Source organism: Scardinius erythrophthalmus (genome assembly GCF_964197995.2).
Source record: "Scardinius erythrophthalmus genome assembly, chromosome: 2".
In the NCBI taxonomy this organism is placed as follows: Eukaryota; Metazoa; Chordata; class Actinopteri; order Cypriniformes; family Leuciscidae; genus Scardinius; species Scardinius erythrophthalmus.
In genome coordinates this window covers 53130600-53145902 of record NC_138222.1, presented here as the reverse complement: position 1 = coordinate 53145902, position 15303 = coordinate 53130600, and the positions used below count along the sequence as shown (strand labels likewise).

Here is a 15303-nt window from a genome sequence, read left to right as displayed (position 1 = left end):
GTCACTGCTATGTCTACCTGCATCAGTGCTTTCTGATTTCTATGCATTTCCCCCTTTTCTGACACCTGTCCTCATGCTCTCTCCCAGCCCTTCCTCTGTCACCGTTACAAAGTATGTCATTACTGTCTCCATCTGTCCATCAAGCTAGCTTTATAGATATCATTCTTTTCTTTTAGACCTCTTTCTCTCCGTTTTCACTCTCGGGAATGAGTCAGCAGCGCTTGGGGCGAACGGCTGGTCTGCAGTCACAAAATTCTTCAGCGACTTATGTTACAGATTCAATGGTGTGACAATATGGTAATACAAATTAGCAGGCTTCTCAAATTTCTCGGCCAGATGAGCCGCACGCCGCACCGGGGCCACCCAAAGCTTTCATAGTGAGACCTCACGCTAGCGGTCAGACTGACCTCCTCATGGCCATATGTGTGTGTGTGTGTGTGCTGAGTTTTCACATTATCCACCCGCCGGCCCCCTTCCCCCCTGTTTCCCACAAGACCCCACGCTGTCACAACAGACATTTAGCAGCTTTCACGCTAAAGGGCCACAGGGGGCTTCCTTCCTTCCTTCTCCACTTCCTCCCTCTGTTTTCCGCTTCCCCACTGTCCGCTTCGCTACATTTTGCGGGATGCCCTCTATAACGCCCTCTTTAACTCCATTTCACAGCTAATTATAGACAAAAACAAGCCCGCACAAGAGGTGAATCTTACAATGGCTCTTAAGAGGGGGAAAAACACAGAGGAAAACAAAGAGTAAGGGGCAAGACACAAAAATAGAAAATGCCAGGAAGCATTAAAGATGTTGTGTGGGATAATTATAGTTCAGGGCCATTTTATCTTTTTAGATGGAGGCGAAGGAAACAGGAAGTAGGGCAGAGGTGCAGCTATAGCTATAGTGAATTCCCAGAGAGCAGCGCTAGAAAAACACACAGGTTCCAAAAGGATCAGAGCATTCGAGGAAATTCAAACACACAGGGATGGAGTATGGGAATGACGCAGAGGTGCTTTCTCAGGCCGTCTTGTTTACTAGCATCACAGAAACGACATCACAAGAGCTTTTGAAATTAATATGAATTCAAAATGTCAGATTTACGTTACTTTATTTACTTTCTTAATACACGTTCCTGTGTGCATTCAAAAGAAATTCAGTAAGATTTGAAAAAGTTTTATTCAGCAAGAGTTTGTTAAATTGACCAAAAGTGAAAGTAAAGATATTTATAATGTTACAAAAGGTTTCTATTTCAAATAAATGCAGTTCTTTTGAACTTTCTATTCATCAATGAATACAAAAAAAAAAAAAAAAAAAAAAAAGGATCTCGGTTTCAACCAAAATATAGACATGCCACTGTAGTTGCACGCGCATTGTAGTGGTGGCAGAAAAACAATGGTAACAAGTGGAGGAAAACGGGTGACATCCACTGAATAAGAGGACAAAGTGTCTAGTTGTGCCTATGGATGTCAGAATCAGAATGCAAAAAAACGATGGCCTTTGTTTTTACAGAATACCATCATCGAAGATGCCCTTTGAAGCGAAACGCAGACGTTTATGGTTGCAAGCCGTTAAACGGACAGACTGGACTAATGAAACCGGCGACAATTACTATTAAAGCATAAATTTGATGTAAACAATAGTTCTACATAATATTCACATATGCAGTTCATGGGGGGTATAATGTATTAACCCTACAGTTAAAGCATACATAGAAAACATTTAAACCTGTAACATTTTTCTCTCACAATTCTGACTTTTTTCTTGCAATTTCGAGTTTATATCACAATTCTAATAAGAAAAAGAAGTCAGAATTGTGGGATATAAACTCGCAATTCTGAGGGAAAAAGGCAGAATCTCAAGCTTATAACTGGCAATTCTGTGAGATATAAAATTTTGAAATTTGAAATTATCTTTTTGTTTATTCATTTATTCTGTGGCTTCCATAGACTGCAGAACTGGTCTATTAAACAGCACAACTGTTTTTAATATTAATTTACAATCATAAAAAAATGTAAAGCTTTTAAAAAGCAACAAATCAGCATATTAGAATGATTTCTGAAGGATCATGTGACACTGAAGACTGGAGTAAGGATTCAGCTTTACCTCACAGGAATACTTTTTAAAACACATTAAACTATACATTTTAAATTGTAATAGTATTTCACAATATGACTGTTTTTACTGTATTTATGATTAAAAAAAATGCAGCCTTGGTGAGTATAAGAGACTTCTTACTGATTTACCAATATAAAAGTACACATATATACATGTATAATCTTTCATCAAAATCTAAGAATTTTCATCACCTGAAATCGCACATCTTTTATGCTGATGTAAGTTGCATGGACGGGAAAAATAATATTAACCAATAACTAATATTAACTAATTGTCCAACCCCAAATACAGAGGTTTAATGTGTTGTGAATGTCGTCATTGCCGTCACTTTGTCTTTAAAACAAAACTGACATAAAGTCTTCCAATATTTACTCACTAATGGAAAAAGAATGAATAACTGATACAAATTATGCTAATCTATAAATTAGTAAAATATATATTTTGCCAAACAATGATAAACAAACAGATGATGATGATGATATATACAGAAAACAAAGCAAACAGAGTGAATATCAAATGACTGCCAACAGTATGCAACTCTGATTAAATTCAACTCTGATTTTAAAATTACATTTGATTTAAATGCAAGAAAGGAGCTTACCATGGTGCGCCGTATATTCGAAATCCCTTGACAGTGACATCCGAGTCCTGCAGGTAAACACAGTTTGTCAGGAGAGACTGAACATTGTCAAAGTCCTCGGGTTTCAACTTGGAGACGGAGGGAAAGCGATAGTAATCCTGCTTGACCAGCTCCGTCATGAAATCCTTATCGAAGGTCAGCTCATGATTCCCAGCGATCACCACTTTAAACTCATATGGCAGGCTGCCTGCAACACCAGAAAAAGTCATAATCAGAACAGTAACTCTTTTTCCCCATAATCAATTATCATACTTTAAGTAAACTTTTGCTATTAATAAAAAAAAAAAAAAAAAAAATTATATATATATATATATATATATATATATATATATATATATATATATATATATATATTGCAATTACACAATTATGTTTATATACACATATACAGTACACATATACATATATGTATATATATATATATTACACATTCCCCAAATATCAATATATTTTATTGATTATATATATCATTATTAATAGTCACAGTAAACAAATCACCAGTAATATTAATATAAAATTTTGTAATAGAAGTGTGCAGTAATGTTTTTGCAGTTTGCATGTTTTGCAGTAATTGCAAATCTGACCAATTTAAAAAACAAAAAAAAGTTTGTTAATGTAAATTTATCCAAGTTATATATAAAAAAAATCATGCTCATTTAATATCACATTGGGAGAATATATTTAAAAAAAATGAATTGCTCTATATATGACCTAACATAACATTCATTGCAAGTACTGGTTTGGAAGAACCGTGACAATATACAATATATGTTCAAATTTTAACAATAGTAGTATAAGCTAACAATATGGACACAGAGAAATCTCATTGGTCCAAAATCCTGCACCCCATAACTACATTAAACATCTTATTGGCTGAGATCGCATCAAGTTGCACACTGGCTTGCATTCACTATTGATAGACAGATTGCCTGTCAATGGAACTCATGTCTAGTTCGGACACGGTGTGAATTTATTTTAAAAAACATGCTCCGCTGAAGTTCATGTGAGGTAATTGTGATCCTGAAGAAAAATCAGATAATGAAAAACAGGACTCTGCAAGTGGAAACAGGCCATTACAACAAAACATACAACCAAAGTATCTTTCTTTACCTCTCCATTCACGCTACTGTCTGTAGAACGGAACTTTTTCTGGATATTGACTTTCAGAAAAACCTTTCAGCTAAAACATCTCAGAAATACTTCAAATCACAGATGCAGATCCAATATGTGTCTTCCAGGCCATTATGGCCTTTTTTCCCATTCTATGGAAAAGTGTGCAGACACAACAGCCACTCTGAAAAGCAAGCACTAAACATTTATTAAAGTCACGGCCGCTGCATTTTCAAAAGGCTTTTCCTCTTTCTCTTTCTCTTTCTCACCTCAGCCTCCATCCCCAAAGCATAGCTCTTTTGTGCAGCCACATCAGGATAATACAAACGGGGAAGTTGTTCTGTACAAAACTCGAACAAAAAGAGTGCGCTCTCAATATATGTCAATCCTCGGACTCAGGAAAACACACATGGACCGTCTCTCAGTGGATTGCACAGCACATATGGAATGCCTCAAAAGAACAAAACAAATATTTCACCAACCAAAATACAGATGAAACAAGTCGCTTTTCAGACAGAGCACAAAGCAAAATGGGACTGAAAATGCAAAAGCAAAAACAATTATAAAAGTCAGAAACGCTATAAAATAATATGTTTGAAGGTGCTCTTTGCAGACCATTATTTGTTCCCTTTTTTTACTTTCTACTATGAAATAGACAGTTTAATAAATGCTTTCTAGCAGTTTGAATTGTAAGTGTCTGGGAAACAATAAAAGCCAATTAAATTTGGAACTGTAGAGGCGTCAGAAAGGAGCAAAACACTTGACCGAAGTATAAAGAAAATAAAAAGATAAACTGATTTAAAAGTAAACACTTTCCCAGCAGTTTAATTTACTTTCTTGCTCCTTCCATGCGCTCTTGCTCTATATAGACTGGGATATATCATAAATCCCAGTCTAATCTAATAGCAGGAGCCCATCTTTCAGCTCTGCGGTCTGCAGTCAGCCAAACGCCATCACGGATCCATTTACATGGAGCTTTCCAGTCGCACAAAACCGAATCACAAACCCCCGGCGGACGAGCTTCGTGCCAGCCTCTCTACGGCAGAAAAAGGCCTAGAATGCAATTACCTCCCCACCGACTGCATCTTCTGCGTCCCCGCAGGGATTTTTACAACATTTTATTGCCATCAAAATGTATTTTTCGAAGAGGACTGTGGGTATAAACTCTGTTTATTACTTTGAAGAAGCTGAGGAGGAACATATGGGATGGTACGTGGAGTATGGGAAACTGCTTAAAGTCAAAGGGATTTGGGTTTAGCCTCAATGTTTGAATTTGATTTACATCAGAGGACCGGCGCGGGGCAAAGTTTGGCAATCGCTGTGTGTAATGAATGTAAATCAAATTAGTGAAAATAAACTACACACCGTAAACATCTGAAACTGAACGACGGCTGGTAGGGAACATGTGTATTTTGTTGAAAACGGAGAAGCGCAATCACATTCGTCAAGTTTTTCAAACTTGCTGCTGCTGATAAAAACAAAACATGTGGGACTTGATGAATAGAATAAAAACAATGAGCACATGGCACCAGAAAGCCCAACAGCACAAATCACAAAAAGATCAATCATAAATTAAAGGAACAGTACACCCCAAAAATGAAAACTCTGTCATGATTTCCTCGCCATCATGTTTTCCCCAAACTAGAATGTCTTCTTTTCATCTTTCATTTAACACAAAATGTAAATTTTTGAAGAATTTGGGCTATCAGGCTACAAAAAGCATCATAAAAGTATCATAATAAAAGTCTTCTGGAACCATATGCTACTTTTGTGTAGCCTGGCTAACGTCAGACCTCTTCTCATTGAGACGTGGTCTGGGAACCACGTTCATTTTCTTGTATTTGAGGCGTGGTTTTCGAATCCCCAGAGCCGTTTATTGGGCGCTACGAATGTCTATCAAATGCGCCTGTACGTAGCTCATAGCCAATCGTTTCAATTATACCAGATTACGTATGTAGAGCGACAGAAATTCGACGAGGAAGAAGACGAAATAAACTTGCGTTCTAAACTACTTAGAACACTATCTAAGGCTGCATCGAAAGGTAACTTCGCGTCTGATGCCATGTCGGATCCATAGATATAAACAAACTGCTTCGGTGTGTCGCATAGACGTCATCATCGTCTTGCTGCTCCCTCCCCGTTCTGTGATTGGTTCCCTTTTTGAGGGGAAAATCTGGTCCATGGTGTCCAGGCAGCCTAGCAGTGTGAATAAAATCGCGCTGCGCACAAGGCAGCATGGGGAAACCCAGGCTAACTTTTGTGATGAACAGAGCAAAAATGTAAGCTGTTATTTACAATGTCTGATTTGTGAAGAAATTGTTCTTTTGAGGTTTGAGTATTTCTACTGAATCCGTTATTTTGGTTCAAAATATCAGTATCAGTATATTAGATCAGTGAAATTGGTCATAAAGTGACAGCAGGCCATTTTATCACTGACTGTTTACTTGTCTTCAGTGAGCTTTTTTAAAAATATATTTTTTACTCATGTTAGGCTAGTACAAAGAGTATAGAAGTAACAAGAGGCGAAACTCCGTTGCAGTTTTGACAACAGCCACTAGGTGGCGCTTCGGTAGCGCGGCCGCCATTTTGGACTGAACCAACGACTTTACCGTTAGCACAACTACTGTGCAGCATTAACATTATGTCTGGAAATAATTGGAAACAAAGAAAACAGTGTTCTGCCATCAACTGCAACAACTAGGCCAACCAGTGTACAACCAATCAACTAGCATTTCATAGATTCCCCAAAGATCCAGAGAGGTAAAGTACAAAAGGTTTTATTAACTTTAAAGTGAGCTAACGTCAACGATAACAGGTGCTGTAACGTTAATGTAAGCTATCCCATAACCGCAGTAACAGTTTGCTAATGTTATGTATTTGGTCGAAATTGTCAAGACTCGAAATGGGCTTTTTAAATCGCATACTTTCAGAGATATATGAACACCTAACCTGGCAAATGACCGCTTTATTAATTCATTGTTATCACTAAATTAACCCTTTAACTGTCACCTTTTTTTCGCATAAACATGAAAATCACAAACTTAAATGGTTGTAATTCAAGAATGCTTTGGAATTTAGACCTATGGTTGGTCTTGTTTTAATTTGTCAGATTATTGTTGAAGTGAAATAAATTATGAAAGTGAAACAGAAAAAAGTTATATAAGTTTGAGTTTATTAAAATGTACAAATTTTAAAATATAATTATTTATATTTTATATAAAAAATATATATATTACAAAATATATTTTACTCTAGAACTGCAAGAAAATGAAAGCAAAAAATCTGAACAAGTTGTGTTCCACATTTTAGGTTGATACGTTGATATCTCGCTCCCTCACCCTTTCTGCCGTGTGCTCTACGTTACACGGTTTGGAGCTGCGCGCTCTTGCTCGCTCGCTCTAGATTCCGGGTGGTTTTAGCTAATTTGCGGGCATCAGGGAGCCGCTATCAATATGCGGGAGACTCCCGGATCTTCTGGGAGACATGGGATGTCTGCTCTAGAGATATTAAAAACTAGAAACTACTTTTTAGTTCATTTAACCGCTTTTGAATTTGAACCCGGTATCGTTCAATTCTATGACAGCTGTGTTGCGTTCAGTCCAAGATGGCGGAGCTGCAGCTCTGCGCATGGGTGAGTTTGTTGCAATGGAACGTTCTATTGAGTTTCGCCTCTTGTTACTTCTATACTCTTTGGCTAGTATTAGGGCTAGATCTACTAACAGCTTGCACCAGTGCAAACCCTCTTATGGCGTTAAAAAACTACTGCCAGGATTTACCAATGACACGCAGTCAAACATTTGTGCTGAAAAAGCACGGACAGTTATTTGCGCGGCTGACTTTATTGCATATGCATTTGTAGGAGTTTCCCTTTCAGACACAACCTTTTTGGGAGGAGATTATTAAAATAAATCATAGGAGGGGATTGACTAAGGTTTGCGCTGGTAAATTTACTGGTATTTGTGCCATTAATTACCGCCCCAAAAAATGTCTTAAACCAGACTCTAATTTGCGCTGCTCTTGGTAGATTGCGTTGGTCATTACGGAAATGATCCGGCTGCATCCGTGTTCTTTAATTTGCACCTTGTCAGTAGATCACTCACAGAACTTCCCTCTTCCATGTTTTTTTGTTTTTTTTTGTTTTGCGCTCTCATGCTAATTTGCCCTGTTTAGTAAATCCGGCCCTTATCTTTTTGTGAAATTGGTGATGAGATTCATGAAATTTAAAGCAAAAATAATAAATCATTATCGTGAAAAAAAACCCAACTAATTTTGTGATTTCCACCCCTACCGGAGGGGTAGATTTTTTTTTAAAGCAAATAACAGCTTGAATTTTGGCCACTACTTTAAAATACGTTTATGATGCTTATGTGTCCTTTGGAAAGCCTGCTGTAAAGAGCGGGCAGGATATTCTTCAGAAATAAACCTTTCCTGTTCAATACAACAAAAGTCATAAAGGTTTGCAATGACATGAGAATGAGTAATAACAGAATTGTTATTATAAGGTGTACTACCCCTATATCCCAGCATGCAAACACTTTCTTGGCCGCCCTCACAACATTGCAAAACAAAGGAACAAAGCTGATCTATTGGACATGGGATCTGTTGGCTGTCCTGCATTGATCAAAGAAGAAACAGTGAACTCAGACAAACAAAGTCAAGACCTAGAAAAGCTCCTTATTTATGGAGCAGAGATCCATGTTTGCATTCATGAATCCCGTGCGGAGAAGCACAGGTCAGATCTCACGGGCGAGATATCGAGCAGAACTAAACTTTAGCAAAGAAACCTCATTCCCACCGAACGATCCCTGAGAATCGATCCCACTTATCAACAAAAACCGTGATCAATGACAACGATTAGCGGCTGGGCTTTCTTGCCAGAAAAACAAACAAAAGCGAGCTACGCTTCAAGAAAATGCATGGTAAATGAAGCAAATGTAAAAGAGAGAGAGAGGAAAAAAAGAGAGGAATGACAAACCCGGCAGTACTTAAAAGGTCTCATGTAAACAACACCAATTTCCCCTTGCAAGTTTAATTTATAAAGGCCCTTTATGTTTTTTCTCTACTGTATCATTTGTCCCCCACTGCTAAATAACAAAGTTAGCGACCTTGGAAAGAAATGCAAGCATTTATACTACGAAACTACGGAAAATATAACCGGAATGCTTTGGCTCGGATAATGAAAACACGAAGATTAGTTTTCCCGAAGATCCACTGACTACAGGCTCATCTGAGCGACGTTCTTTGAGTTTGTCAAAAGGCTTATATAAACTATTCCATCATCACGTCATGTTCGAGGGAACGATTTGTTTGAACCTGACTAAACTCTTATATCCAAACATGTTTTTGACAGAAGACAGCTTTCAGCCATCATGAGATTATCAATCAGCGCCCAGCTGTGTGTTTACAACAAAAAGCGATGATGTGAAAAATAATTTAATCGTCAGGTTTCCTTTGGAACGTGAATAATAAGAAAGTCGGAGCATTCTCCGACCAACAGGCACTTCAAAAGTTACTGGTGTCACATGCCGGATATGAAAAAAGTGGCGTCAAGAACGTTGATAGATGGAGGGATGGAAAGACTGCTGACAGCTCTCTCCGTTTCATCCCTTCTGATGCACTATTTCAACCATGTGTGACAAGAAAGTATGCATGGAATGACGAAGCGAAGGACAAACTGAGAGCTTATGACATCCAAAAATTGAGCTTCTGCAAGTACAAATACAGTGTTAGGGAACCTACTTTGAAATTGCAACTTGCCAAGATTACTTATAATTAATGAAATATCTAAACTATAGTAAAAAGTAGTTAGCTATGCTACAAGCTACTAGTTTCTAACTACATTTCTCCCCATATTTTAACAAAATTCTTATATTATAGAAAAAGCAGAGCGGATTTGGGGCCCAAAAATGAGGATCTGAATACATACAAAATAGTAGCTATTAAAACCTAAAAACAGTGCTTTGAAAACAATGGCAAATACAGTATTTAACTAAATATATTGTTTTCTGATCAAATATATTGCTAGATATATTGCTAAGTAAAAACGTAGTACAATGACGTAATTTTACAAACACATATGAGTGATGACTCAGCGAATCTAATTTCTGAATGAACCAATTCACTGAATCAAACCGTTCAAATCATGTAAGTTGCAAACATATTGACTTTAACTACCTTTCTTAACAAGATTCTCTTTAAACCATTGCTTAACCAGAAGAGTAGCTAAGCTGAACCTATTGTGAGAATACAACAGTGTATTTGCTGTCCGACACATTTCAGGATTGCAATTATGTATGAAATTGGGTTTGTGTAGCTGGAAGTGTCTGAGTATACGCAATACAATGTGATGCAAAAACAGTTTAAAAAAAAAAAAGTTTAAAAGTTTGTGCAATTTTAGTGTAGCACTTTTTACTTGTATTTAGTTGCTCTCAACATTGGATACTTGTGACGCATGGCTCATGTCGAGAGGCCAAATGGATACACAGTACACACACACACACAACAATACACCAGGCACGCTGGTCTGAAGGTCAGCGGTGTGAGCGGCCCCACAGGGTCAATGTGACCGCTTTATGGCTGCATCAAGTGCCAACATCCCAAACCCTCGGCCCAAGACTCCCTGGCGCCAATAGAGCTCTGGATTTCAGAGCCGGCAAACGTTTGATTTAATCACATGGGTTTTGATCTACACCTCAACCAAAGCACAGGATCAAAAAGGATTTGAGGTGCAGGATTTACTACATACACAATCAAAACAACACAGAAACTTCCTACACTTCATTTCAAGGAACCAAACGAATGTCAATAAGAAACATCACAATATTATCATGTTTTTTTGGACATGAACCATGGTATACCATTGTACAACACCAATTGTACACAAATATAGAAAGCATTCAGTACCCTGGTGTATATATTATAAGTATTAAGTACCATAGTTTCACCATCAAATCATAATAAATGGTTTTAACATAGTATAGCCTAATGTCTGTAAAAACAATGGTGATACCACAGTACTTGTAAAGAGTGGTAAAGTTATATATTTGGCACTTTAAAATGTTCTTGTAGTCATCATCAGTAAACAAAATTCCATATAAAAGAAGCTTCCATTAAAGCTAAATATAAACTCAAACAACCCACTTTATGACATTCTAACTGAAATGAAAACACATTAAAAGACAAATTTCCTAGAATAAAATAAGATTTAGTTTCAATTGAGTACACTACAAAAAGACCCAGACTTATGCAAATTACAAACTCCATGCATGCTAACACACACACTACATAACTAGATTTTTTGTGTGTGATACTCTCGCTGTCCCACAGCTCAAAATACTGAGAGCACGTCACACATCAAGGGCCTCCAAACTGATATATTAACAAGAGTTATGGAGATCAGGACTGATGTTTCAATCAAAAATCTATCAGTCTCGCAGAGTCACAGTAAGAACATCTGTGACCACAACGTCCTGCAAGCTGGCTACGATCTGAGGCTTTTTGTCAAAAACAAATCATACATTTGTATGGAAAAGCATGGTTTGTTTTTGACTGGAAACATACTTTTGCAATTGCTATTGACAAGCTGGTTATTTTAACATACAACTGCCTATAAATTGCAACTTATGCTAAGGTTTCCTAAAACCAAATGTTTCATATTTATTACCAATCTGTGTAGAATAAGAATGCAAAACATTAGAAAAACCTTTTCTATAGATAGCAAAATCTTTACTATTTTCTATATAGTGATATTCATAATCTTCAGTTATTTCTTCATCTGTATTCTACATCATTTTCTCAGAGGATTGTCCCTACACATAAAACCATGTTGAATTTAACCCTACATAAATAAGCATAATTAGTTGCTAATGAAGAACCCATTGCTCTCCTATGAATCTGTAATTAGAATGTCATGTAGAAAATACTAAATTCTCACACGTCTACATAAAAAAAAAAAAAAAAAAAATGAACACCAATTATAATCAACAGAGCTGTCTTTCTGTCTTAATCTGTCTGGGGGGAAAAAACAACAACTACAGAATTTTTAATGAAATATAAATATATTTTTTCTGCTATGAATTTTATGTATGTATTTTTGGTTTCTAATCAAATGTATATACAGTTGTGTTGTAAATATTACCATTTTGTGCAAAATATTTCGTAACAACTCATTCAAAGTCATAATTATTTCAAAGGATTTTGTCTTCATTTTACTATATATTTTTTATATACTTCATTTTACTATATATATACGTAATGTATATAAAATATATAAAATGTATATATAATCAAATTATTCAGGATTACCAATATTTGGTATATGGTACACTGTACACTACCATTAAAAACAAATTGGGCGATTTTTTTCTTTGTTTAAGAAACTTTCTTTTAATGATTTGCTCTATAACAGGCAAACTGGCCTTAAACAAAAAAATATCTGTAGCCATTTGAAATGAGATGCAACCACTACATTTTAAACACGATCCAAATGGTCTGACTTTAGATTTGTGAAAATATGCTGCATAAGACTACTCTGGAAATCCAGAGTTCTCGCGAGAGCACAATTCGAATTTGCTCAGCGAGTCACTGGCATTGAGTAATGATGCTCATTAACTATGCCCTTGTAGCCAAGCTGCACCAATCACATCGGTGTATCTGATGTATCTGAGGCGGGCCAGAAGCGAGCTAAACAGATGACAGACAGTGCTGTGACATATGTGAATCACATGTATTGTTATGATTGAGATTTTCAAATGCACGCTTGGTATCGCCCCTCGAGTTGGCCGAATTTCATTACTCAATGCCAGACCCTTAATCTTTCGGATTTGGGTCTGGATTACCAGGCTAGCATAAGACACCTGCATTAAACAAAAAACGCAAATTGACTGAATAAAAATGCAGATTCACTCTCTGGCAGTAGGTGGCGTTTATGGAACAGCAGCGGTCTCTTTGAACACCGCTGTACACAAAGCAGTGCTGCGCTTATAAACACCAGTTTAGAAGGAGTTAAAATGAAAATAAACGCCATCGAAACTTTTATTCCTAATTTATTCCTGTGATGGCAAAGCGAAGTTTCCAGCAGACATTACCCCAGTCTTCAGTGTCACATGATTCCTCAGAAATCATTCTAATATGCTGATTTGCTGCTCAAGAAACATTTCTTATTATTATCAATGTTGAAAACAGTTGTGCTGCTTAATATTTTGGTGGAAACCATGATGAATTTTGCTTAAAAAGTATTTACTGTTACTTTAGATCAATTTAATACATCCTTGCTGAATAAAAGTATTAATTTATTTTTGAGCAAACTGACACCAAATTTTTGAACGAGTAAACAATGACTACAGGTGAAATGCTTAAAAAATGTTTTAAATCCAAACAGAAAGTTAAAAATCCTAATTTGACCAACAAAAAAACAGCATAGAGACCTCACAAAATTACTTATACTACCCAGAACTCTTCATTGAATAGAAAAAAAAAATCCAGTAATGGTGCAAACAGCTCACTGAACACTTTCTGTTATGTTGACAGATGGCGAAAGGAGAAACTCAGTTTTTCTGACCATTAGCTTCAGTCACTAAAACCTGTCACCACCACTTCACACGCCGCTAAACTCTGCGTGTGTGAGGGTCGGATGTGATGCAAGGGGGTTAAACGGTGGTTAATCGCAGCTCTTTACCTAACCAGTCGTTAAACTTCTTGACCTCTGAGGGCAGGCCCAGCTCGGTGAAGTCCCCTGTGTGCAGGAGAACGTCCCCGTAAGGCATCTGGATGCCATCTGTCCGGGAGTGTGTGTCTGACACGCACACAAAACGCGTGTGGCCACCCGGCTTGGGAGTGTCGTACGAGATGGGGTCCACCCTGAGAGAGAGAATGAGCGATAAAGAGAGAGAGAAAGAGAAGGAGGTTATTCTATGAGCATGAAAATCAGCACAAATAACTGTATAAAACTGCTAGCCGGCTATAAGTACATGAGCTGAGCGACATGCTTAAAATCAGTCTGTGATTGCAGTTAAAAAACGACAGAACATACTAAAAAGGTAGTGACTGAAGAGAAGGACCAAGCTCAATCCATCTATTTAGTGACAAAATAGTTATTTGCAACAGATCTATGTGTGACTTTCACAGAAGATAAATATCTTACTTATGTGACAAATGTCATTGTCAAGTACAATGTGATAAACTCTACTAAACATGGCGTATAACCCTAAAAATATAAAAAAAATCTTCATCATATCTGTTTTTTTTAAATAATTTTTGAGATATAATTGAATATAAAATTTGATTATTGGCCCAGTCCTACGATGGACAGATTGACGGACAGACAGACAGATATTTTTGAAACTGGAATGCTGTTTCAGAAACATTTTCTTATTTGTATCCACGGCTTTTGTAGTCAAATTTAAAACTAGAGCAGAATCTTTTATTGAAAAAGCTCTAGAAATGGAAGCAGCCTTTAGAAATTCTCACATTTGATGTCTATTTAAGAGAATCACTCTCCTCTTGTCTGAACATCCTTTTATTTATTTTCCCAAAGATAGTTTTGGGGGATGAGGGGGGTGGGGGGGTAGAAGAAATTCTCCTCTATAACTCAAAAGGAATGAGAAAAAAAAGGATCTTGGCTGTAATTGAAGTCAGAAACGTGCAATAAGCCGCGCTTGTTCCCCTCACTATTATTTCATTACTAAAAGGCTTGTCAGTCGACAAAAAGCCCTCGGCTCTCTAATTAACACTTACATCTCCTGTCCGACTAAAAATATAAAGGAACCTTAGGAAGGGAGGTGGGCCAGTGCAACAACACACACACACACACACACACACACACACACACACACACACACACACACACACACACACACACACACACACACACACACACACACACTTCCATTAAGGAAAACAAATACGTTGCACATAAAAGAGCATCTACTCGAATGAAAGAAAAGAAAATAGCACATGATGAGAAATGGCACGTCATCCAAAAAAAAAGGAGGGAACAGACAAAAAAAGAAAGAAGTACACACAGACACGTAGCCTATACATATATATTTATGATAGATAGATAGATAGATAGATAGATAGATAGATAGATAGATAGATAGATCTAAAGAAAGAAAGAAAGAAAGAAAGAAAGAAAGAAAGAAAGAAAGAAAGAAAGAAAGAAAGAAAGAAAGAAAGAAAGAAAGAAAGAAAGAAAGAAAGAAAGAAAGAGCCACCCATTTTCCAATGTCAATGGCTTGTGCATCTGTATGAATTGTGATTAAATTTGACCGAGTCATATCTGAAATGAACCACCTGCACAGAAAATCATGACACTTTAAAAAGGAGAGGGAGAAACAGGCGGACAGAAAATAATATTTGCTATTGATCACAATGCAGTAAATAAAAACAAGCGCGCGCACAGCCGCACACACACACACACGTATTGATTAAATGTGGTCTGTGGTGTTCAG

General features: G+C 37.0%; 1 protein-coding gene across 1 annotated transcript in view; it reads right to left on the bottom strand.

Moving 5' to 3' along the window:
* The window catches only part of mpped2a (metallophosphoesterase domain containing 2a), a 59426-nt gene that overhangs the window by 30998 nt on the left and 13125 nt on the right, over window positions 1-15303 (bottom strand). The window contains exons 3-4 of the mRNA XM_081348555.1: window positions 13530-13711; window positions 2705-2930 (exon numbers count right to left, since the gene is read on the bottom strand). Coding sequence (XP_081204681.1) covers window positions 2705-2930; window positions 13530-13711 — 408 coding nt within the window. The remainder of the gene's footprint in view (window positions 1-2704; window positions 2931-13529; window positions 13712-15303) is intronic.